This window comes from Quercus lobata, chromosome 10, assembly GCF_001633185.2.
Source record: "Quercus lobata isolate SW786 chromosome 10, ValleyOak3.0 Primary Assembly, whole genome shotgun sequence".
In the NCBI taxonomy this organism is placed as follows: Eukaryota; Viridiplantae; Streptophyta; class Magnoliopsida; order Fagales; family Fagaceae; genus Quercus; species Quercus lobata.
In genome coordinates this window covers 46880437-46907679 of record NC_044913.1, presented here as the reverse complement: position 1 = coordinate 46907679, position 27243 = coordinate 46880437, and the positions used below count along the sequence as shown (strand labels likewise).

Genomic DNA, 27243 nt, shown 5'->3' with positions numbered 1-27243 from the left:
AATTTCGTTAGATCTGGTGAAAATATCACCGGATTTGGTGAGATATTGCTAGATTCAATAGAAATTTAGATGAATCTAGCTGAGATCTTGCTAGAAATGGCTAATAGCTCACTAGATTTGGCAAATCTCGCCCAAAAAAAGGGCCTCCTAATTGATTAGTTTGAGTTTTTTCAGGTTTTAGGGGAGGAGATCTACAACCGACCCACCGGCATCAGTTTGTGCAGAAAGAGACCCGTTGGCAATTGCCAGAGTAGTGAGGTAGGGGTGGCAATCAACTCGGATCTAGTCGGATATTTCAGGTGAGTCAGGTCTGTGGGTGAGATGGACAACCCTTCCCCCAACTATTGAACTATAAAAAAATAATAAAAACAAAAGGAAATGCCTCAAATTTTTTTAATATATTTTATAACTCATAAAAAAAAAAAATTCTATTACGCATGATTCTAACATTTGTATCACAATAATAACATTTAGTTTTAAAAGGATGTGTGAATATATAATAAATCAATAAATACTTTATTTATAAAAAATAAATACCTTATTTTTCTATAGAGTAATATAGAAGGAACAAATTTGCATACTCTACCCAAATTTAAAAGCTAATTGATAGTATTAACCTAAATACCTAATTCCTGAACGTCATATATGTAACTAATTTTGGACATTTAAAAAATTAAAAAAGAAATATATATATATATATATATAGAGAGAGAGAGAGAGAGAGAGAGAGAGAGAGAGAGAGAGAGAGAGAGAGAGAGAGAGAGAGAGTAATATCTATATCTTGACAGATGCAATTTCAATGCCAACCATTAAACTTTCAAAGCCCAACATTTTTATCTTATTAAAATAAAATAAAATCCCTCATTACAAGTATGATATGGTTATTTAATTATAATATCTATGAAAGTTCAAATATATGTAAAAACACCATTGAACGTTTAGACCCCCAATTTACAAATTAACCAATTCAAGCATTATGTCAAACAACTAGTGTGCGGAAAATGAACATAAGCTATAATATAGAATTGGATAAACTATCTAAGCCAAATCAAAATCACAACCCACAGCAGATAATAAAAGGCAAAGATAAAAGGGAAGGAAGATGCAAACACAAAGACAACACGCAATGTGTTATCGAAGAGGAAACCGAAGCTCTCGGCGTAAAACCTCTCCGCCGCCCTCCAAGCGGTAAACAATCCACTAGAAAATGTAGTCGGGATACAAGGACAGCAATAGACCCTCCAAGCCTAATCTACCCAGTGCACCTAAGCCCTCCAAGCTTCTTGCGCCAACGAGGTTGCGCCGAACCTTTTTCTTTTCTAGCTTCCCGGCTTCCGCTATTAGACCGTAGCATCAACCAATGTAGATTGGTTCCTTCCTAACTGCTTCCCAGAAATCCAAACAGCCCTCTCACAGTGATGAATATGGTGAGAACAAGGTTTGGTAAAATGCCTCTCAAGGATTTGACAATGGAGAGGAAGAAAGTTGAGGAATTTGAAGAGACTCTAATGTATAGATTGTGGGTGAAACAATCTTGTTTTTCTTTAGGGTTTCTCTCTCAAAATTCTCTCTGGAAGCTCTCTTTCTTTTGTGGGTAATAGGGGTATTTATACTGGAGTGGGAGAGGAATGTGAAACGTCAGGATTTACAAAACAGAGGTAGCTCGCGGCTTGGCCTCGCGACTTGACTGAGTCGCAAGATCCAGTCGCGAGATAACCGTATAGCCAGTTGTCCTGTTTTGTCCTGTAGTGCTCCAGCTAGCATGACTGTTCACCTTCTGGCATGCTTGGCACGTGTGCTGCATTTGGCAGCTTGCAGCCGCAAGTCACCCGTGAGGCCCAGCCGCGAGTCTCTGTTTTACTCTATCTCACTCACTACCCTTACAACAAACCCACCTAAATACAGGGTTACTAAATGCTGAAATACAAGCAAATTTGGCACGGAATAAAGCCAATTAGATGATTGAATAAATTCAATCTTACAATTTATAATTATACAAAGATTACAAGTCAGTTTCTAATGAAGAAAAAACCTTGATATCCAATTTGCTAGTTTCTGATGTGAAATTCTTGTAACAAACAGAGTTAGGCAGGTTGGAGTTTGACTTATTAGGGCTTTAATGTGTTAGCTCAATCCATTATAACTTGCATTTTTTTTTTTCATATTAAAAAAAAAAATACAAAACAAAACCCTTGAACTACATAGGCAACCCTCATTTTCTTCATCATGTATTCGATTTCCATCTCTCTGAAAAAAGAAAAAGAAAAAGGGTTTTGCAAGTTCCAGAACTACTCCATATTCTATACGGTGATTAATGAACACTATGGGAAGAAAAATGATCAATATATATATACATATGTTTGGTTGAAGGGAAGCTGGAGGGAAAGCTGGGGATGGCAAAGGTAGGAAGGGAAAGAAAAATCATTTATTTGTTTGGAGAGAAATGGAATGAGGGAAAGGAAAATGCAGAGTTCTCCATAGGGCCAACATTTTCCTTTCCTCCCAAATTGGAAGGAAATAGAGAGGAGAGAATCTGTACTAGAGCATGAGGATTTTTTTTTTTCCCCCTTTCCTTTCTCCCTTGCAAACCAAACACTTTGATTGCATGGTACTCTCATTTCCTTTTCCTTCTTTTCGTTTCAACTCATGACTTTTTTCTCCCCCACCCCCTCCCCCACCCCCCCCTCTCCATTTTTCCAAAACATTAAATCTTTAACCCCATGCAATATAAATGTTCTAAAATTACTAACTTAGAATTTCAATCTAGTAATTTGTGACCATTAAAGCGGCTACAACCATCATAAAGAAATGAAACATTACATGATATCATACAACCATATTTTGAATATATATCAAATTAATTTTATACAAAATCCAACAGCATGGTCATTAAAAACTCAAATAACGATTGAAAAGGAGGAATTGAAATTAAAGATGGAGGGAGATTGGCATATCGTAGTGTGGCTAGAGGTTTGGTTGAGTAAGAGTAAAGGCAAAGGGAGAAAGAACAAATGAGATTAAACCAACAGCCAACCTATCTTGAGATTTATCGAATTTATACTTCTTACAAACATATGTATTAATGATACTTTCCCTTGGTTATTATAAATAACACTCTGCCCCTTATGGTTTGTAAACATGAGTGAATCTTTTTTTTTTAAATGAAAAATTCTATGAAGGAAGTACCACTATGAAAGGGCATTTGGATTTATTGCATTTATAGAAACCTCGAGGGAGGAACTTATGAAGGTGAAGTAATAGAGAGAGACCACAGGTGGTTATTTGAGATTTGTTCTGGTCAATTTGAGAATTGAGATTGACAATATTTTTTTATCTGTGATCTATCTAATTGAGGGAAAACAAAATAAAAAGGGAGATTTTTATTTCAAAAATTGGGACCAACATATATAACCTAACCCAACCTATCATTTTAGCTAAAAAATGTTATTGAGTGTCTTGGCACTCTCTTAATGAGCATGAAATTACCAATTTACCTTTTTTTTTTCTAATAAAGAAAATTTTCAAAATTGCATTTGAAGTTGAGGGTTTATAATAAATGAATTCAATATTATTTTTAATATAAAGCCCTCTATAAATTTCATCAGCACATGAAGATTTTGAGTTATAGGAGAGAAAAAAAGAAAGGGGAAAAAAAAAAGAGTGAGGTCACTTATGATATTATAAATGATAAAGATTTAGAATTATAGTAGTTGCTTGTAAGAAAATAATTTCCTTAATGACAAATTATAAATAATGTTTTCGGTAAGATAGAGGGGGGGGGGGTGGAACTAAAGTATACAATACCTGATTTTTGTAAAAAGATGCACCAGATGATAGTGTCCCACATCCAATACCTTGCTCAAAGTGTCCTAGCTATAAATGAATGCCCGAGTCGACAAAAAACGGAAGTTTGTACCTGAGGGAAAGTACCCCATTATAAAGTGAAGCAAACAATTTTGTTGGGCTTCTTACTGCCACTCCAATGCCTGCAGTTTTACAGTCATGAATCATGTAACAAAAAGAAAAGACAATAAAAAACACTTGGGAAATTCTATTTGAGATTTATTCTTCAGGACCTCAGCCCTCAACTTTTATTTCTCTAAAGAGAGGAAGCTTACATAAATTATTGTTAGAAGTCTATTTTTTATATAGCAACTTACAAAATATTGTCTATAGATCAGTCTAGAAGGTTTTAGATAGCTGAGTTAGCATGGATCTCCACCATTTGTATGTATAATCATTATGTCTTGGAAGGAGGACTTGTGTTTGGACCTCAAGATTCCATTTTCCAACCAAATTCCCCCCCCCCCCCCCAAAACACCCTTTTTTATTTATTTATTAAGTTTTGTAGTTTATGAACTATAAGAAGTTTCTCCAAAAAAGGACATATAAATAAGTTTTTTTGGTTATGAACTATAGGAAGTCTAAAAAAAAAAGACATATATAGGACAATAAAAAGGAAAATTTCTGTAGATAAAAAATTTTCATGCCCAAGGCACATCGCACCCACTTGTGCAAGGTCTATGAGTGTTGGCTGGAAGATAGCCTCCCCAATTTGGAGATGTAATTTGAAAAAAAATGTGATTTTCCTTTGTATAAAACAGCACAAACGAACTAAAAGTGAGTAACACCAACCTCCAGCACCCATCATGCAAATTGCTAGTTTCTGTAAAACATGGAGATGTTATGAGAATGAATTCACATAGATTTCTTATGATATGGCATGAGTAATCTCATTATTTCATATTCGACAACAATGCCATTGCATTCAATGAACTTTAGAAAGGATTTCACCTTTGGACTCCACAATGCCATGTTTCTGAAATTTTAAATTGGGTCACTTTCTATGGATCATGCAACCGTCTCAATAAAAGTTGATGAAGTGCAACGACAATGTTTAAGAGAATATGAACATGGCAAAAGCACCAATCTGTTCTGTATAAAATTTCATTCACATGCAATACAAATTTGCATCAACATGTCATTAGAATCTCCAGTGAAATAATATAGATCTTGCTGACATTACTCCATAAATTAAAATTAATTAGATCCATGTTGTGATCTATATTGAAATAGGCCTTTTTGTGGGAAAGAAAGTATTTCCAATCATCAATGAGACCGAACAGTCAATTAAATTCAAATTCATATGACTACATTCCCAGGCAAGAGTGGGGGAAAAGCGTGATAATTTGTAGTTGTGTTTGTCAGTGTTTATGCATGAATTGTCATCATCAGTGTCAAAGTTGCACAAGAAAGAAGATAGAACCAACACCTCAGAAGTCCTTATCACAATCAAAGGCTATCTACGGCAAAAAATTGGTTCTAGTAACACATTATGCATTGCATTCAATAACCAACTTTAGCAGTATACAACACAGCTGCATCATGAATGACACGATTTTACTAAAAGCTAGCAACAGGAATGGTGGATTTATTTACATTGAATGATGAAAGAACAAGATATACATAGTCACAACCATCTAGGTCACAGAAGAATACTAATGAATAAACTAACATTGACAAATTCAATGGAGGGTGTTGCAGAAGAAAATTAGTTTTAGTAGCATTGACTCGCATCATACCCAATAAGCCGCATCAGCTGTAAGCAACGGTGCACAATTTAAATGCAAATAAGGATAAAGAAGACATTTTTTCTTTGTTAAGAATCTTGTTACGATCGGTTTTTGTTAAGAAGTTAAAGAGAGCTCACCAACTTTATGAGACTGAAGAAGTAAATCAGTTTTAGCAACATTGACTCGCATCATACCCAATAAGCCACATCAGCTGTAAGCAATGGTGCACAAAATAAACGCAAATAAGGACAAATAGGACCTTTTTGTTTGTTAAGAAGTTTTTTCAATTGGTTTTTGTTAAGAAGTTAAAGAGAGCTCACCAACATTATAAGAATGAATAATTGAACGGCAAAATATTTCCCTCAAGCTTTGTTTCAGCTTCTAGTTGTTTCAAACAATCGATCAAAGATGTCCATATTTTTTTTATACTCATTTCATTGCAATGCAAATTATGCAATAGCTATCACCTCCTAGGAATTTCATGTGTGCATTAAGAAATTCCACCAATGTAGTCATTATTTGAGCAAAAACTTTAACATGCACCATTATGCTATCACATCAACCTTGGGAAACAAATATAGATATGGTCAAAAGCCTAATTTCTGGAAGATGTATCTTCTTGTTGAAGCCAATGGATATCCTGCTCAAAGAAAGGAGAAATAAATAATGCTAAAAAGAAGAAGAAATTATTAGACAAGTAACTAGACACCTATTTATTCTTAAACAGGTTTCACCACAATACAAGGGACAACTGAAATTTTCAGCAACACTGTTTCCGAAGAAACAGCTTCTTTTGTCTTTTCACAAAGCAAGCACAATTTATCACTTTCAATAACAAAATAGTGCCACCAGTTTTCGATGTCTCACTTTCAGTGCCACCTACTAAAATGTAATTTTACTTGAAAGAGAATCATTATTATGTGGGCAATGGTAAAATTCAAGGGAGACCTTCCACCAGTGTCATAATATTAATGCATGTAATGTATACAGCTGGATGCCCCCTCAACCAAAGTGGTTTTAGCTTTCCTAAAGTAGACTATCCTACTACAATATTATAAATATCCAAAACTCTCCGAATTAATACTTCCAAAGCACTTTTTCATTCTTCTTAGACTACAATCAATTGGAAAAAAAGCAGAGGATAAATAAAGAAGAAAACAGTGGTCTCCTTACATCTATTTGCATTTATGCCGAAAATTCTATTAAATGTCACTCTGACCTACTAACCTTTACATGCTAAACCCAGTTTTTCCATTTATAGACCCAAAACATGCAGGATAAAAAAGACCCAACATATAAACTTCAATTATTGAATTTAGTCAGGGATTTGCTCAAACCTAGATGTAGTTGCACGATTTTCCTGGCCCAAATCTTATTGATCAGGCCTTGGCCCAAGGCGCAACCCACAATAAATATTTGTAGAGGATGGGTCAAAGAACTTAGCCTCAGTGAGCCTATTCGGTCTGATACATGGACAGTATTGTTATAGAAAATAAAAACACAAGAATGGATCTCTTACGTCTGATTCTATTTCTTTTGTTCCGAATACAGTTTTTTCGTCCCTCTCTTTAAGGGACTCCACTACATTATATAGTTCTCCTCCTCTCATCTCAACCTTACACTTGTTGATCATCTAAGCATCTACTTGAGCACCTATCCCATCAGACGCCCTCATCACTCCCTTTGTGAGTTGCAGAGGCCAAGGTGGTACTGTTCAGGGGTCTTTTCCTCATTAATGCGGCCAAGAGGGTGGTTGGGGCGCAATTAATGTGGTGGTAGCTTTCCATGAGATATTTTGGATTTTATTCATTTTATATGTTGGGAGGATGAACTGAATTGGCTGGGGAGAGTTCCTCGTCTGGGCTTCGTAGTCTCCGAGGAGGAGTTACTCCTCGGACAGGTTTCCTTGGCGTTATCGGGACTGAGTAATGCTTCATATGTGGTTTTTCTTTGGACAGGACGCTCCTCGGACGGGCCTGAATTTGGAATAGCCCATTATTTCTGGGCCGGGCTCCACAATAGCCCCTCAAAACTCCGGTTTTTATCTCCTTCCGAGGAGAAAAAGCGGGGTTTTGATGTTTGGGAGAGGATGGAAATAAGGAGAGCGTGTGGCGCGCGTGTGGACCGTTACTTTTGACGCGCTACAATTTACGAGGCGCGGCCATTAACTTCTGGAGGCGTTATGTTCCCCTCATCCAACAGTGTGGCGTAGATCGAACGGCCATCGTTTTTTTCTCGTATTTTTAGGTAGGAGTGATCTTTTCTCTCTCCTCCTGGCTATATAAGACGTCAAAGGGGTTCAGTTCCTTCTTTTTATCTGCATTTCATAAACCTCAGAGGCTGCCAGAGAACTCCATCGAATTCCAGAGATATTCGAATACTTGCGTCCGTTACGCCACCGTAACCATTTTTCGCGAAGCGTTTCCTCCAGGAGAGATTTCCAGGCGTCCCATTGAGCGTTTTTGTGAAGGTACCAGTAAATTTCGTTCATCTTGTCGTTTCAATTCCCTCCTCGGACTCTACCTTTCTCCTTGGTCTTTACTTCCATTTCCCCCAGTTCAGCTCAGATGGGTAGATTCGAAAAATTAGTAAAAACTCCGGCCTCTATGGAGGCCTTTAGGGCAAAATACCACATTCCCCCGGGGGTAGGGCTGCATTACTGTCCTCTTGAAGGAGTATTGACAGAGAGAGGTGAGAGAGAAGTTGTTATCCCCATGATTGCTTTCATAGAGGGAGGGATGACACTTCCCATGCGTAGGATTACAAGGGAATACCTGTTCAACCATAGGTTGACGCCGTATCAGTGTGCCCCGAATATGTTCAAAATACTAAGCTGTGTAGATGTCTTAGACGAGCAGATGAATCTAGGCCTTACTTGGCACGATGTGGCTTATCTGTACGAGTGTCACCGCCTCGGGGATGATGGATATTATCTTAAATCCCGGAACGAGGACGTTAGGTTGATCTCTTGTCTCCCAATATCCAATAAGATCGTGAAGAATGACTTCCTTATTACTTCTGGGGAGTGGTTCGACGGTATTCATTGTCCAACTCGGGCAGGAACCCCAGATGCGGCGTCTTTAGGGCCAGTCCTTTTTGGGAAAGGATTTAGTATTGAGGGTTTATTTTTCTCGCTTTCTTTGTAATTGTAAAATTTCATGAACTAACCCCACCTTTCTTGGTTGTTTGCAGATAAAGTTCACGTCGCTCCTCGGCTAAACTTTGTGAACGTGCCAGCGTTGAACTACCTTCTTAAGTCGGAGATTTACGTTTCCGAGGACGGACAGTTGCGTGCGGCCCATCTGGTTCTGGGCTATCAACCTCTGAGCAGCTCTTTCCAGGCTATCGGTCACGCTATAAGGGCTGACAGTCCGAGGCTGGCTAGGATTGACGTGTCCAAGGACGGGTTCCTAGCTCAACACGATCTGCCACCAGTTGTGTTGCTCGGTGTTAGAAATCCCTACTTAGCAGAGCAGCTACCTCCGCCAAACGAGCCTGGTGTTGCCGTTCAGGTTGAAGAGGAAGCTGAATCATCTCTTCTTTCCCTTGAGGAAGAGATAGACGAGTTTTATTTTGAGGAGGAAGTTCAACAAACCCCCTTGGTGGAGCTTTCCGATCCTGAAGGAGAGCGGGACCGACATTCTGCAGTTGGCGTTCCTTCAATCGTCATCTGCTCGGACGATACTTCGGACGAAGAAACAGAGCCCATGGCAGGAAAGGGAAAAACTCTAAAGGAGTTGATGGCCTCCCGAGGGAAAGGTCAGTCATCGAAAGGACAGTCATCAAAGGGACCAACTCCACCACAGGTCAAGACCCTCCCTCCTGTGGCCCCTCCGGGCACCTCGGACCTTAGCCTTAAGGTTAATCCGGACTTAAAGAAGAAAAGGCCGGCTGACACTCCTGAGGAGGGCGAGGTGGTTGCCCAGCCGACCAAGCATCAAAAAACCACTCGCGCGCCAAGGAGCAGAAGGGGCAACTCCTCGGAGAGTCGGGACGAGGAGAACCTTGCGGAGGTACGCGCTACCCCGCGTGTATGGAGCCCCAAGTTGGAGCTGGATGGGGTTGCCATCCCCTACAATGCTTCGGTCCTAGAGCACAACCGAGGCCGGGCAGGGTACGTGGCCGAGGTCTTAGAGCAACCCCTACTCCTTCCTCGGGATATGGAGGCTTACAGGCGGTTCTCTCAACCCGAGATCTTCCTATCCCTTAAAAGGGATCTCGCGATGGTAAGTAATCCTTCTACTGTTTCATTAATTTATTTGACCTTTTTTTTTAAAAGCAATCTTGTTTCGTTCGTAGATCACTCAGCAGGTATTTGTGGCTGAGGAATTCTGCCGAGGTAAACGTAATCGGGCTGAGGCTGAGACCCAGGCTCGGACAGAGATGGAGAAAACCTTGGAGTCCCTCAAGCACGATCACCTTAAACTCACGGACGAGTTCAAGGAGTCGGAGAACCAGCGCAAAAGTGCAGAGGCTGGTTTGAAGAGTGCCGAGACCCAGGCGGAGGACCAGCGCAAAGAGCTGTACTCGACACAGATTAACCTCGCCACCGAGAGGAAGGCAGTGCAGGATCTCAAGACTGCTCTGCAAAAAGTCGAGGATGAGCTGAGGCGGGTCAAAGAGGAGGCCCAGCTGATCCGAGAGGCTACAGAGGCTGAGAAGAATGCTGCTCGCCAGCTCGGGGCCGAAGAGACGGAGGCCAGGCTATCCGAGGAGATCCCCGAGGTGTGCAAGGATTACTGCAGTATTTCATGGGCTCATGCTCTCGATGCTGCAGGAGTTCCTGCGGATTCGGCACTAAGACTGCCCGAGAACATCTTCTATCCTCAAGAGATCCGAGAGAATCCTGATGACGCCCAAGTGGCTTCAGAGCAGGACCTGGCGGTGCCTGATGCCGTCCTTGTGCCTAATATGGCGAAGGATCCCGCCACAGACTCTACCATCGAGGTTCCTCCCCCTCAGCCCGAGCAGAAAGAAGATCCTCCTGCTAAGGCTTAGCCTTTTAGGCTTTTGATCTTTGTACTCTTTCCCTTTTTCTTTTTTTGAATGAGAGTCGTCCTATTTTTCCATTCTTTTGTAAGGACCTCTCTTTCTAATGTACTCGGAATATTAATATAAAATGTTCGTTTTGCCTACTATGGATGTATGTCAGTAGCGCTCTTTTTTTTTTTAAACATTTGCAACGATGTAGATACAGGTAAACGGTCAAAATAAAATGGGTTTTTGGGCTGCGCATTTGAGGGTTGCGATGGCGCCAGACTGCGCGCACACATTAAAATGATTTCCTTTAAGCAATAATCTCCCAATCTATCATAAGTAATAATTTCCCCTAAGTCTGTGGTTCGAGGAGCCATGTAGGACTTAGATTCTGTTTAAAACTTATGAATAGTTGCCTTAAGTATTAATTTCCCCTAAGTCTGTGGTGCGAGGATCCATGCAGGACTTAGGTTCTGTTTAAAACTTATAGAAATTGTCATGAGTAATAATTTCCTCTAAGTCTGTGGTCCGAGGAGCCATGCAGGACTTAGGTTCTGTTTAAAACTATGAATAGTTGCCTTAAGTATTAATTTCCCCTAAGTCTGTGGTCCGAGGAGCCATGCAGGACTTAGGTTCTGTTTAAAACTTATAAAAATTGTCATGAGTATTAATTTCCCCTAAGTCTGTGGCCCGAGGAGCCATGCAGGACTTAGGTTCTGTTTAAAACTATGACAGTTGCCTTAAGTAATAATTTCCCCTAAGCCTGTGGTCCGAGGAGCCATGCAGGACTTAGGTTCTGTTTAAAACCTATAAAAATTGTCATGAGTAATAATTTCCCCTAAGTCTGTGGTCCGAGGAGCCATGCAGGACTTAGGTTCTGTTTAAAACTTATAAAAATTGTCATGAGTATTAATTTCCCCTAAGTCTGTGGCCCGAGGAGCCATGCAGGACTTAGGTTCTGTTTAAAACTATGAATAGTTGCCTTAAGTAATAATTTCCCCTAAACCTGTGGTCCGAGGAGCCATGTAGGACTTAGGTTCTGTTTAAAACTATGAATAGTTGTCTTAAGTATTAATTTCCCCTAAGTCTGTGGTCCGAGGAGCCATGCAGGACTTAGGTTCTGTTTAAAACTTATAAAAATTGTCATGAGTATTAATTTCCCCTAAGCCTGTGGTCCGAGGAGCCATGCAGGACTTAGGTTCTGTTTAAAACTTATAAAAATTGTCAAGAGTATTAATTTCCCCTAAGCCTGTGGTCCGAGGAGCCATGCAGGACTTAGGTTCTGTTTAAAACTATGAACAGTTGCCTTAAGTAATAATTTCCCCTAAGTCTGTGGTCCGAGGAGCCATACAGGACTTAGGTTCTGTTTAAAACTTATAAAAATTGTCATGAGTATTAATTTCCCCTAAGTCTGTGGCCCGAGGAGCCATGCAGGACTTAGGTTCTGTTTAAAACTATGAACAGTTGCCTTAAGTAATAATTTCCCCTAAGCCTGTGGTCCGAGGAGCCATGCAGGACTTAGGTTCTGACTATAGGTAATAATTTCCCCTGTTTAAAACTTATAAAAATTGTCATGAGTATTAATTTCCCCTAAGTCTGTGGCCCGAGGAGCCATGCAGGACTTAGGTTCTGTTTAAAACTACGAACAGTTGCCTTAACTAATAATTTCCCCTAAGCCTGTGGTCCGAGGAGCCATGCAGGACTTAGGTTCTGTTTAAAACTTATAAAAATTGTCATGAGTAGTAATTTCCCCTAAGTCTGTGGTCCGAGGAGCCATGCAGGACTTAGGTTCTGTTTAAAAATGAATAGTTGCCTTAAGTATTAATTTCCCCTAAGTCTGTGGTCCGAGGAGCCATGCAGGACTTAGGTTCTGTTTAAAACTTATAAAAATTGTCATGAGTAATTAATTTCCCCTAAGCCTGTGGTCCGAGGAGCCATGCAGGACTTAGGTTCTGTTTAAAACTATGAACAGTTGCCTTAAGTAATAATTTCCCCTAAGTCTGTGGTCCGAGGAGCCATACAGGACTTAGGTTCTGTTTAAAACTTATAAAAATTGTCATGAGTATTAATTTCCCCTAAGTCTGTGGTCCGAGGAGCCATGCAGGACTTAGGTTCTGTTTAAAACTATGAATAGTTGCCTTAAGTATTAATTTCCCCTAAGTCAGTGGTCCGAGGAGCCATGCAGGACTTAGGTTCTGTTTAAAACTTATAAAAATTGTCATGAGTATTAATTTCCCCTAAGTCTGTGGCCCGAGGAGCCATGCAGGACTTAGGTTCTGTTTAAAACTATGAACAGTTGCCTTAAGTAATAATTTCCCCTAAGCCTGTGGTCCGAGGAGCCATGCAGGACTTAGGTTCTGTTTAAAACTATGAATAGTTGTCTTAAGTATTAATTTCCCCTAAGTCTGTGGTCCGAGGAGCCATGCAGGACTTAGGTTCTGTTTAAAACTTATAAAAATTGTCATGAGTAATAATTTCCCCTAAGTCTGTGGTCCGAGGAGCCATGCAGGACTTAGGTTCTGTTTAAAACTATGAACAGTTGCCTTAGTAATAATTTCCCCTAAGTCTGTGTCCGAGGAGCCATACAGGACTTAGGTTCTGTTTAAAACTTTAAAATTGTCATGATATTAATTTCCCCTAAGTCTGTGGTCCGAGGAGCCATGCAGGACTTAGGTTCTGTTTAAAACTATGAATAGTTGCCTTAAGTATTAATTTCCCCTAAGTCTGTGGTCCGAGGAGCCATGCAGGACTTAGGTTCTGTTTAAAACTTATAAAAATTGTCATAAGTATTAATTTCCCCTAAGTCTGTGGCCCGAGGAGCCATGCAGGACTTAGGTTCTGTTTAAAACTATGAACAGTTGCCTTAAGTAATAATTTCCCCTAAGCCTGTGGTCCGAGGAGCCATGCAGGACTTAGGTTCTGTTTAAAACCTATAAAAATTGTCATGAGTAATAATTTCCCCTAAGTCTGTGGTCCGAGGAGCCATGCAGGACTTAGGTTCTGTTTAAAACTTATAAAAATTGTCATGAGTATTAATTTCCCCTAAGTCTGTGGCCCGAGGAGCCATGCAGGACTTAGGTTCTGTTTAAAACTATGAATAGTTGCCTTAAGTAATAATTTCCACTAAACCTGTGGTCCGAGGAGCCATGTAGGACTTAGGTTCTGTTTAAAACTATGAATAGTTGTCTTAAGTATTAATTTCCCCTAAGTCTGTGGTCCGAGGAGCCATGCAGGACTTAGGTTCTGTTTAAAACTTATAAAAATTGTCATGAGTATTAATTTCCCCTAAGCCTGTGGTCCGAGGAGCCATGCAGGACTTAGGTTCTGTTTAAAACTTATAAAAATTGTCAAGAGTATTAATTTCCCCTAAGCCTGTGGTCCGAGGAGCCATGCAGGACTTAGGTTCTGTTTAAAACTATGAACAGTTGCCTTAAGTAATAATTTCCCCTAAGTCTGTGGTCCGAGGAGCCATACAGGACTTAGGTTCTGTTTAAAACTTATAAAAATTGTCATGAGTATTAATTTCCCCTAAGTCTGTGGCCCGAGGAGCCATGCAGGACTTAGGTTCTGTTTAAAACTATGAACAGTTGCCTTAACTAATAATTTCCCCTAAGCCTGTGGTCCGAGGAGCCATGCAGGACTTAGGTTCTGTTTAAAACTTATAAAAATTGTCATGAGTAGTAATTTCCCCTAAGTCTGTGGTCCGAGGAGCCATGCAGGACTTAGGTTCTGTTTAAAACTATGAATAGTTGCCTTAAGTATTAATTTCCCCTAAGTCTGTGGTCCGAGGAGCCATGCAGGACTTAGGTTCTGTTTAAAACTATGAACAGGTGCCTTAAATAATAATTTCCCCTAAGTCTGTGGTCCGAGGAGCCATACAGGACTTAGGTTCTGTTTAAAACTTCTAAAAATTGTCATGAGTATTAATTTCCCCTAAGTCTGTGGCCCGAGGAGCCATGCAGGACTTAGGTTCTGTTTAAAACTATGAACAGTTGCCTTAACTAATAATTTCCCCTAAGCCTGTGGTCCGAGGAGCCATGCAGGACTTAGGTTCTGTTTAAAACTTATAAAAATTGTCATGAGTAGTAATTTCCCCTAAGTCTGTGGTCCGAGGAGCCATGCAGGACTTAGGTTCTGTTTAAAACTATGAATAGTTGCCTTAAGTATTAATTTCCCCTAAGTCTGTGGTCCGAGGAGCCATGCAGGACTTAGGTTCTGTTTAAAACTTATAAAAATTGTCATGAGTATTAATTTCCCCTAAGCCTGTGGTCCGAGGAGCCATGCAGGACTTAGGTTCTGTTTAAAACTATGAACAGTTGCCTTAAGTAATAATTTCCCCTAAGTCTGTGGTCCGAGGAGCCATACAGGACTTAGGTTCTGTTTAAAACTTATAAAAATTGTCATGAGTATTAATTTCCCCTAAGTCTGTGGCCCAAGGAGCCATGCAGGACTTACGTTCTGTTTAAAACTATGAACAGTTGCCTTAAGTAATAATTTCCCCTAAGCCTGTGGTCCGAGGTGCCATGCAGGACTTAGGTTCTGTTTAAAACTTATAAAAATTGTCATGAGTAGTAATTTCCCCTAAGTCTGTGGTCCGAGGAGCCATGCAGGACTTAGGTTCTGTTTAAAACTTATAAAAATTGTCATGAGTATTAATTTCCCCTAAGCCTGTGGTCCGAGGAGCCATGCAGGACTTAGGTTCTGTTTAAAACTATGAACAGTTGCCTTAAGTAATAATTTCCCCTAAGTCTGTGGTCCGAGGAGCCATGCAGGACTTAGGTTCTGTTTAAAACTTATAAAAATTGTCATGTAGACCAGCAAGCAGTGGATAGTCATGAAAAAAAATGTGGGCGAAGCCATTTTCATTAATAACAATATCTTCTGAGGTTATTTACATTCCATGGTCGAGGTACAGTTTTTTCATCCAAATCTTCTAGGTAGTAGGCGCCTATTCCGGCCACGGATGTGACACGGTATGGTCCCTCCCAATTGGGCCCCAACTTGCCCCAAGAGGGGTTTTTTGCGCTGCCAAGAATCTTCCTCATCACGAGATCACCTGGACCCAAAGGCCGCAGTTTGACGTTGGCATCATACCCTTGTCTCAGCTTCTGGTGATAATAGGCCATATGAATCATCGCTTTTTCCCTTCTTTCTTCGGCTAGGTCCAGACTCCGTTCCAATAACTCGTCGTTATCGTTTGGGGTAAACGATCTAGACCTTAGTGTGGGAAAGTTGTTCTCGATTGGGAGCACGGCCTCAGCCCCATAAGTCATCGAGAAGGGGGTCTCACCGGTCGATCGTCGCGGCGTCGTCCGATAAGTCCATAAGACGTGGGGGAGTTCTTCTACCCATCTCCCCTTTGCCTCGTCCAGTCTCTTCTTCAGTCCGTTCACTATGACCTTGTTCACGGCTTCGACCTGCCCATTTCCTTGAGGGTAGGCGGGGGTGGAATATCGGTTAATGATTCCAAACTCGCGGCAATACTCCCTAAAGTTCTTACTGTCGAACTGCAGACCATTGTCGGAAATGAGTGTACGCGGAGTCCCGAAGCGGGTGATGATGTTCTTCCAGATGAATTTTTGGGCGTCCACGTCCCTAATGTTGGCCAAGGGTTCAGCTTCCACCCATTTAGTGAAGTAATCAGTTCCGACTATTATGTATTGCTTGTTCCCCGCAGCTTTGGGGAAGGGTCCAACTATATCAAGGCCCCATTGTGCGAACGGCCATGGGCTAGAGAGGGGGTTGAGAACCCCTCCGGGTTGGTGGATATTCGGGGCGAATCTTTGGCACTGGTCGCACTTCTTAGCGTACTCTTGGGCCTCTCTTTGCATGTTCGGCCACCAATACCCTTGGGTAAGTGCCCTGTGCGCCAGCGACCTTCCCCTGGTATGACTTCCACAAATCCCCTCGTGTAACTCCTCAAGTAGAGATTCGGATTCTTCTGGATGTACGCAGAGTAGGTACGGTCCAGAGTAAGAGCGCCGATATAGTTTGTGGTCCTCTGATAGCCAGAACCGAAGAGCATTCCTACGTATCTTCTCGGCTTCCAATCTTTCCTCCGACAAGACGTCGTTTTGGAGGAAGTTTTTTATGGGGTCCATCCAGCTGTGACTCTTTCTGATCTGATGGACTCTGGCCGGGCTTCTACTGATGGGACTTGCCTGGGCTAGATCTTCAACCAGGATCATTCGCGGCAGATTATGTGCCGAGGACGTGGCGAGAGTGGCCAGCGAGTCTGCATGGGTGTTTACACTCCTGGAAATGTGCGTCAGATTGAAGGATTCAAAATTCGTTTGCAGCCGCTTGACTTGTCCCAGATACTCTTGCATCCTAGTATCTCGAGCTTCCAGCTCACCTATCACTTGTCCGACTACCAGTCTGGAGTCCGAGAACGCTTTTATTATTCTTCCGCCCAATCTTTGAACCATCGTCATCCCTTGAAGTAAGGCTTCGTATTCGGCTTCATTGTTCGTAGCCGAGAATCCGAGCCTCAATGATTTTTCAATGGCAGCACCGTCCGGGGATATTAAAACTATCCCAACTCCTGACCCTCTCTGGTTAGCTGCGCCATCTACGTAGACCTTCCAATGCATGGTCCTCCCTGTTGAAATCGCTCCAACCGATTTTCCATCCATGTCTTTCTCCTCGGTTATTGTTTCTATAGAGGGCTCAGCAAACTCCGCCACCAAGTCTGCGAGGACCTGTCCTTTGATGGAGGATCTGGGCATATATTTAATATCAAAGGCCCCCAAAAGCGCACTCCACATGGCGATCCTTCCGGTGTAGTCAGCGCTTCGAAGCACTGCTCGAAGGGGAAGATGAGTTAGAACGATGATCGTATGCGCCTGAAAGTAATGAGGAAGCTTCCGGGTTGCATGCACTATCGCCAGAATTGCCTTTTCTAAAGGTAGGTACCGCACCTCGGCCTCATGTAATGATTTGCTCACATAGTAAACCGGTCGCTGCACCCCATTATCATCCCGTATCAGTACCAAGCTTACAGCATGGGGAGCTACGGCGACATACGCAAACAGCACCTCATCTGCCTCAGGGCTGGACATGATGGGTGGTCGGGACAGGTAGTCCTTGAGCTGCTGGAAAGCCTGAGTGCAATCCTCCGACCATTCGAACCCTTTCCATTTGTTTATCAGTAGGTAAAAAGGCCGACATCGATCCGCCGATCGTGATATGAACCGGTTTAATGCCGCAATCATGCCAGTGAGCTTCTGCACTTCCTTCGGATTCTGAGGAACCTGTAGGCTGTTAATGGCTTTGATTTGGTCGGGACTTACTTCTATTCCCCTGTGGGTGACCATGTACCCTAGGAATTTCCCAGATCCGACCCCGAATGAACATTTGGAAGCGTTCAGCCGCAACCGGTGCTCCCTTAGGATAGCGAAGATTATTCCGAGGTCTTTCACGTGCTCGGACACCCTTTTACTCTTCACAACCATATCGTCTATATAAACCTCAATGATCTTGCCCAGTTGTGGTTCGAACATCCGAGTCATCATCCTTTGGTAAGTTGAGCCTGCGTTCTTCAGGCCAAACGGCATCACCTTATAATAATAGTTTCCGATGGGCGTCATGAAAGACGTTTTCTCTTGGTCATCTAGCGCAAGGGGTATCTGATGATAGCCCTGGAAGGCGTCCAGGAAGCTCATTCGAGGGTGTCCCACAGTTGCGTCCACCAGTCGGTCGATTCGGGGTAGGGGGAATGGGTCCTTCGGGCACGCCTTGTTCAGGTCCGTGAAGTCCACGCAGACCCTCCACTTCCCTGTCTTCTTTCTTACCACCACCGTGTTCACCAACCATTCGGGATAAAAGACCTCTTCGATAGCCCCTGCCCTCTTCAATTTCGCCACTTCGTCTCTTACGGCACTAGCATGTTCCTTCGAAGGACGTCGGGGTGGCTGTTTCTTCGGAGCTAAAGAAGGGTTGATGTTCAAGTGATGACAAATAAGGCTGGGATCAACTCCCGGGGCGTCGTAGGCGTCCCATGCGAACACGTCGACATTTTCTCTGAGAAATCTGACCAGCTCCTCTTTTTCCTGAGAAGGTAATTCAGAGCCGACCTGAAAGAACTTCTCTGGGTCGTCATTGACAGCGATCCTATCTAAACTTTCACACCTTATCTCCTCGGCCAGCCCCTCGCCTTGCCTTGCCGAGGGGGTTGGTTGCTATAAGCTCTCTGGGGCCGAGGACTCAATTGGGGGCCAATGTAAAATGGCGGCCACCATGCACTTCCTGGCCACGGCCTGATCTCCTCGGATCTCTTCTACTTGTCCTTTGGATGGGTATTTCACTTTTTGATGAAGTGTGGAGGTTACGGCTTCCAGGGCGTGGATCCATGGCCTGGCGACTATCGCGGTGTAGGGTGAGTAAGCGTCGACGACGATAAAATTCACCTCCACCACCTCCGACCCCGTCTGTATGGGTAGTTGGATCTGCCTTTTTGGCGTAACGATTTTTCCTTCGAAGCTGCCAAATCTTCTGGCTTCAAGTTCAGCCCCTTGTATAGATCAGGATACATTATCTCTACTGCACTTCCCGAGTCCACCAGCACCCTTTTCACGTCGAAGCCCCCAATCCTCAATGTGACCACCAAGGCATCATCGTGAGGTTGAATAGTTCCTCTCTTATCCTCATCCGAGAATCCCAATATCAAAGAGCTTCCCTTTTTTGACCTTTTGGGTTCCCTTTGCCTGCCCTCGGAGGGGAGCCGATCAACAGCTAATACCCTGGGGATGGGTGGCCCAGTTCTTCCTGGTGCCGCGAGGATGACATGTATCGTCCCGGTGGGGGGTCTTAAGGACACGTCCTTTCGAGGCTCTTGTGTTGCTTGGCCGAGATGGCCGCTCGATGGGTGCAGCAGGTGACGTAGCTTTCCTTCTCGGACCAACTGATCTAAGTGATTCCATAGATTCCTACAGTCCTCAGTAGTATGCCCATGGTCTTGATGATAGTGGTAGTACAAGTTCTGGTTACGTTTGGAAGGGTCTCCAGCCATCTTTCCCGGCCACCTGAAATAGGGCTCATCCCTTACTTTCTCCAGTACCTGTTGTACTGGCTCTCTGAATACGGCATTCACTGTTTGCGGGTTGCTCTGCCCAGCCTGTCGTGAAAAATATCTCCTTGGCTGACCAGGGTTGTGCCATTCCGACCTGAAATCATTTGCTTTGGGGGGGATAACCTTCTCCTTTCCCCTCCCTTGCAGCAGATCTTCCTCTACTCTTTTGTACTTGTCGATCCTATCCATCAGCTGATGGACATCAGCAACTGGTTTTCCGGTGAGGGATTTCCTTAAGCCATGCTCGGTGGGGAGACCGCTTTTGAACGTGCTGATAGCAATATTATCATGGTTGTCATCTAAATCGTTATACACCTCCCAATACCTATCTGAGTACGCTTTCAGGGTTTCTCCTTCGTGCATAGATAAGGATAGTAGCGAACTGAGAGGTCGAGGGACTCTGGTGTTTGTAATAAAACGGGAGCAAAAAGCTTGAGTGAGCTGCTTGTAGGAGCCTACGGAGTTTGTCTTCAGGCTGTTGAACCACCTCATTGCCATCGATCCTAAGCTGGATGGGAAGATTTTACACATTAGGGCTTCATTTTGCGAGTAAATCGCCATTTTTTGGTTAAACTGACTCACGTGCTCTACCGGGTCTGCTCTGCCGTTATAGATGGCGAACACCGGTTGGTTGAAACGTCTAGGCAGCTTAGCCCCTTCGATTCTATTCGTGAAGGGTGACCTTGAGACCTGGTCCAGCGCTTTCTTCATGGCGTCATTCCCCGAACTTTTGCTGGATGGGCTTTCATACTTTCGTACAGGGCGCGGTTCCCTTTCGTAAGAAAAGGTTTCACTTGGAGGGGTCCTTGACCTTTGTCTGTAACTCGCATCCTCCGCATTAGAAGTCTCGCCTGAGTCAGAGGGAGATCGTCTTCGCTGCACACGCCGTAACTTCCTTTTTAGGTCATCTATCTCTCGCTGCATGGCCTGGTGACTATTTCGCCACTGAGACATGTGACTTCCTATCTGAGTGTGACTCTGGCTCATCCGGGTAGTATGCACACTTCCCTCACGATTCCCCCTGCCGCCTGGGTTGGTTAGGTTATTTTGCCTCTGGGACTCGGCGGGTTGTGTCCGTTGGGAGTTAGCTTGGTGAGGATCCTCCTGGTGCGGACCTAGTTCTGCCATGCTCGACCGTTGCACTAGCTGATGCCCTAGTTCTTCCCACAGACGGCACCAATTGTAGTTGCACGATTTTCCTGGCCCAAATCTTATTGATCAGGCCTTGGCCCAAGGCGCAACCCACAATAAATATTTGTAGAGGATGGGTCAAAGAACTTAGCCTCAGTGAGCCTATTCGGTCTGATACATGGACAGTATTGTTGCAGAAAATAAAAACACAAGAATGGATCTCTTACGTCTGATTCTATTTCTTTTGTTCCGAATACAGTTTTTTCGTCCCTCTCTTTGAGGGACTCCACTACATTATATAGTTCTCCTCCTCTCATCTCAACCTTACACTTGTTGATCATCTAAGCATCTACTTGAGCACCTGTCCCATCAGACGCCCTCATCACTCCCTTTGTGAGTTGCAGAGGCCAAAGTGGTACTATTCAGGGGTCTTTTCCTCATTAATGCGGCCAAGAGGGTGGTTGGGGCGCAATTAATGTGGTGGTAGCTTTCCATGAGATATTTTGGATTTTATTCATTTTATATGTTGGGAGGATGAACTGAATTGGCTGGGGAGAGTTCCTCGTCTGGGCTTCGTAGTGTCCGAGGAGGAGTTACTCCTCGGACAGGTTTCCTTGGCGTTATCGGGACTGAGTAATGCTTCATATGTGGTTTCTCTTTGGACAGGGCGCTCCTCGGACGGGCCTGAATTTGGAATAGCCCATTATTTCTGGGCCGGGCCCCACACTAGATATTCTTTCTTTTTTTTGGCTAAATACTCAAACCAAAATAAGTAGATAACTAAGAAGATACAATGACAGACAGCTAGTCTCCAGTACAGCAAGAAAACCAGCTTTCATCATTCAATTCAACGTAGTTAGATATCATTATCCCACAACACAGAAGATGGCAAACAAATATTCTCCTAAAGGGTGCAAATTCATGAATCCATAATTATTCTAAAGACTCAGATTTATTTTAACTTGGAGCAATTTTCTCTCACATCTTGCAAATTTTAAGTAGAAACCAATTTCACAACAAAATGGATAGACACTATATATATTTGACAAAATTTTGAGAACTGACAACTTCAATAGGAAAAAACATGATTTGTTTCCATAATGTATACCAAAGCTTGAGCAAAGAAAATGTAGATAAAGAGAGAGTGACCATCTGACATATGCTATCTGACAGTTGAAGTGCTTCTTCCCACTTGTTAATATTGATGAGCCCTTTAATGAGGTGAACAAATGTGCTCAGCTCTGCAACACCACCCATCCTTACCATATCTGTGTACAGCTCAAAAGCCTTAATGACTTTACCTGCACGAGAGAGGCTCTCAATCAAAGAAGTATACATATAATGCAGCTCCAGAGCTGATTCTAATCTCCCAGCCTTAATAAAACTATCAATCAGGATTCTGTATAATGGAACGACAGGAACAGAATCATTCTCACTGATCTCATCTAAAAGCCCAAGTGAGATAATAAACTCTCGGTTGAAACCTTCAATGACCTTGCGGTAGCTTGATATATGCCTTGGCCAATATGTCTGTTTCATTTCATCCAAGAGTTTATGAGCCTCATACAGAAGGCCAGTGGCACAACAATGATTTATAAGAACCCTATAGGTGACAAAATTTGGAGCACAACCCTTTGAGCCCATTTCTCTAAAGAGATCAAGACATTTTTCGATTTTACCCACTCTCCCAAAGCCATCTATCATTGCAGTATAAGTCACAACATTTGGATAAAACCTCTTTTCTTCCATCATTAGCATAAGCTTATAGGCTTCATCTGTCATTCCAACTTTACAGAGGCCATCAATCATCTCTGTGTATACGACAACATTTGGTGCACAAGAATTTTCTAGCATTTTGGACAAGACTTTCAAAGCAAGATCCAGTCTTTTATCCTTAAACAACCTTTCAATCAAAGAGCTGTAAGTATGGACATTAGGACTATTACCATGCTCTAACATCTTAGCAAACACCTCTTGTGCATCATCTGAATTCCCAGCCTTGCAGAATCCATCTATAAGAGCATCATACACGATATGGTTTGGCTCACAGCCTTCCACTGACATAGCATCCAACAAGTTACAGGCCTCTTTGACCTTGTGAGCTTTGCACAAACCATCAACCAATGCTCCATATGTAAACATATTTGGCTCTTTGGAATTGCCATCATCAATTCTAAAATACATATCTACATCAGAAATTTCCACATTACCTCTCATTCTCGCATATATTTGGCACGCTTTTTCAATCTCCCCAGCTTTACAGTGGCCATCAATCAAAGCCGTATATGTAAGAACATTAGGAATGCAACCTTCTGATTTTGGTGATTCTAAAAATAAAAGGTTGATAATGCTAAATCATTGATTTTGCGTAAGATTTGAAGTGTGGAAACATGGAGAGAAGGGGAAAAGAAACGAAAGTAAAGAGAAAATGGAGTACTATTCTATTTTTCTTTTCTAGTTGATTGCCTTTTTTTAATTGTATTTTGTTGTCTTGGATGCAATAATACTAGATAAACAATTTTTTTCCATAGAATTGTTACAATAATTGATAGTATAAGTTGTGAGGCTACTTAAAAATTAATAACAATTTGTACAAAAATATTGTGGAAAATATTGTGTACTTCTGAAATGACTTCATTTATGTGCCATACGTGTTCAATGGGATGGGAGTCCACTAAGACCACTGCACCTCTATGGTTGACTACTATTTTTTAAGTTTGAAGAGAAGTCTTTCCCATAGGTCCCCAACCCACTAGTTTCTTAGGCTGTTTAGGGACAAGTTGAATGAGACTCTAGTGGTTGAGGTGTTGAGTCTTGTGCAAAATCCTGAATTGGGTGTCAAGTTTTTTGTTTGGGCGGGGCGGCAAATTGGGTATAGTCACACTGGATTTGTGTATGATGCATTGTTAAGAGAGATTGGGGTGTGATAGTAATGAGAGAATACCGGAACAATTTTTAGGAGAGAGTAAGGATGATGATAAGGAAGTGCTTGGGAAGTTGCTTAATTTTTTGATTCAAAAGTGTTGCCGAAATGGGTTGTGGAATTTAGCATTGGAGGAGCTTGGGAGGCTTAAACATTTTGGGTACAAGCCCACGAGATGGACGTATAATGCATTGGTTCAAGTGTTTCTTAAAGCTGATCGGTTGGACACGGCTTATTTGGTTCATAGGGAGATGTTGAGTTCAAGGTTTATTATGGTTGAGTTTACCTTAGGTTGTTTTGCACAATCTCTCTGCAAAGCGGGGAGGTGGAGAGAAGCTCTCTCGCTGTTTGAGAAGGAAGAAATTGTGCAACACAGTTCTTTATACAAAGATGATATCTGGGCTGTGTGAAGCTTCTCTTTTTGAGGAAGCTATGGATTTCTTGAACAGAATGCGGACTAATTCTTGTATTCCTAATGTTGTGACATATAGGACTTTGCTTTGTGGGTGTTTGAGGAAAAGACAGCTTGATAGGTGTAAGAGAATTCTTAGTATTATAATCACAGAAGGTTGTTATCCTAGTCCTAAGATTTTTAATTCTCTTGTTCATGCCTTTTGCAGATCAGTTGATTATTCTTATGCCTGTAAGTTGCTTAAGAGTTGGCTGAGAAAGCTTTTATGGTGAGATGCTTGATGCAGGGGTCGTATTGAATAAGGTCAATGTCAGCAATTTTGCTCGATGTCTTTGTGGTGCTGGAAAATTTGAGAGGGCATATATTGTTATTCGTGAAATGATGAGTAAGGGATTCATACCTGATACTAGTACCTATGCTAAAGTGATTGGCTTTTTGTGTAATGCCTCCAAGGTAGAGAAGGCCTTTTTATTGTTTGATGAAATGAAAAGGAACGGTATTGTTCCTGATGTTTATACATATACAATTTTAATTGATAGTTTCTATAAAGCTGGTCTTATTAAACAGGCTCACAACTGGTTTGATGAAATGGTAAGGGATGGTTGTGCCCCTAATGTGGTGACATATACTGCTCTTATACATGCCTACCTTAAAACTAGGAAACTTTCCAATGCAAATATCTGTTTGAGATTATGTGTTCCCTTAAAACTTTCATATGTTTTTGCTGTAAAAGGTTTAAAACTCTTATTATTATATTTATATATATATATATATATATATATCCGATTTTCAACATTTTCTACATCAAATTATCTATTTTATGCTATTGTTTATTAAAATATCAAATTTTCTTAATTTTTTAATTACTTCTCTTTCACTACCATTTGCTCTCTTCTTTTATCCAAAGTTACTATAACAACTAGCAACTAAGTAAACACAACAGTTGAATTGATGTTGTGTTCGTGGGGGTTGGATTCTGGAGATTTGATCCCATATTTGGAATGACATTGGATAAATTATTTTAAATTTTTAGATTTCTTTCAAATCATGTCATGGACACCATTTTGTAAGAGCAGTCATATCAAATTTAATAAAAAATATAGCATTTAGCATCTTAAAGTATCTATTTTAACACTATAATTTATAATCAACCAACATCAAAGATTTTATCTTTTTTACTATTTCATTAAAATATTATTTATTTATTATTTTTAATTCATTTTTATTCTCCACATCTCTTTCCCTCTCTCTTTCTATGTGTCTCTCTCTTCTCCATGTTAAAACAACCAACCCACCCTTACAACCGTCAACCACCACCCATTCAATGTCACCACCCTCGAAATGAAAACATTGAACGTGAACCCATTGTTAAAAAAAAAATATATATATATATATATATATATATATTGGTTTTGTTATTATATTTTCATAGAAGAATCATCTTGTTGAACTAATTTTAGATCCAAATTAATCAAACACACACCACAAGCAACACTGATAAACTAAAAGCAAAGCAAAAAATTGGTATTTCCCAAAACCCAAATTTTTAAAATAATATTTTAAGTAAAATATAAAGGGTAAGAAAAATATAAAAACTATTTGCTTCATAACCTCAAAAAAAAAAAAACAAAACAAAAATCACACTCCACAGTCTAGTGAAGCCTCGTGAGCCACAGTTTTACTTGATGACGATATTTCATAAAATAAAATTCAATCATCACCATTTTCATTGTGAATTCTTACAATTTTCATTTGCAATAAAAATTACTATGTTGTGTATCAAAATGAATAAAAGACCTCCTATGAAACCAACGAAATCTTCAAAATTTTGAATGATCCAAAGCCTTAAAAGTATTGTTGAGAAACAAACGAAATTACAAAAAATGAAATTAAGAAAATTATATATTATCTCCATAATTATTTGGTCTATTAGTCTATACTTTTTTTTTTTTTTAGAGCACTGTTGGAGAACTTGATTTTTTTTTTTTCTTTGGGGGGCGGGGGTGGGGAATCCTAATTTTTCAATGAAACCTTTAAAAATTTTCACTAATATATATATACTAGGAAAAGATATTTTATATTTTTGAAAGAGCCATGGCCCCCCAAGGGGCAATGTAGTTCAACCCCTGAATTGAACGATTGTAATATTATTATAAACAATCAACTTCTACAAGAAACACAATGTAGTCCCTCATTGACCCACGGTCCTGGTGCTAATGATTCCCACACTACTTGAACCCGAGTACACTAACTACGTGGACAATTATACTAAAATTAATTTTAACAATTATTTTCAAGAAAAAAATAATGAAAAGTTGAATTTAAATACCCATTATTGATTTTTAAATGGAAAATTAAAATTGAACAATAATAATTTGATTTGAGAAAGAAACTAAGAAAAGCTGCAAAACTACAGATGCTCACCTCTATGTTTGAGGAAATCATGATTGAACTCAATGGCATAGTGAACTCTACTTTCAACTTAGGTTAGATCATAAATGAACCTAAGATAGTCAGAAAAATTCATCGTGCTCCCTCTAAAAGCATCCGACCTAAGATAGGTGACTGACATAAATGCCATGAAAGTAACAAAACTTTTTCTTATCTTGTTTGGATTGCTTTTTGATGTTGTGGGTTTTGTTATGGAGGTTATTTTATTGAGTTTGTTCGGACATTAAACACCCATTTGGATTGCGCATTTTGCGCATCTACGTTCAGCATTTTGGGTTTTTTTTTTTTTTTTTTAATTTATAAACAGTAAAATCACAATAATTTATTGTGCAAAGACAAAAATTACTGTTCAGGCACTGTGGTGGCACTGTTCATACGGTAGCAGCATTGTTCATGCATTTAAAAATGGGTCTCACGGTACTATTCACATTTAAAAATTATTTTGCTATAGTATTTTCTGTTTTCAGTTTTCAATTTTCAGTTTCAGCAAAAATAAGTTCAATCCAAACGGATCCTAAGAGTTATTATCTAAATTTTTGAACACGTTTTTTTGTTTTTGTCTTTTATGTTTTGAAAGCAAATACACAGCTTTTAGGAACGATCTAAACTATGGATTACACATGAACGTTTTCGTTTTTTGTTTCTTTCGAGGGAATTATTTTCAATAATTCTAAACATAGCGAATCTTCGTATGGACCAAGAGTTT

General features: G+C 40.9%; 1 protein-coding gene across 1 annotated transcript; it reads right to left on the bottom strand.

Annotated features, from left to right (window-relative positions):
• Positions 1–6160: 6160 nt before the first annotated feature.
• On the bottom strand, positions 6161–23280 carry LOC115964846 (pentatricopeptide repeat-containing protein At1g06710, mitochondrial-like). The gene is made up of 3 exons (XM_031084082.1): positions 23259–23280; positions 21901–23078; positions 6161–6213 (listed from the first exon to the last, which is right to left on the bottom strand). Exons 1-3 carry the CDS (start codon positions 23278–23280, stop codon positions 6169–6171), a joined length of 1245 nt encoding a protein of 414 aa, XP_030939942.1. The 3' UTR covers positions 6161–6168.
• Positions 23281–27243: the final 3963 nt, after the last annotated feature.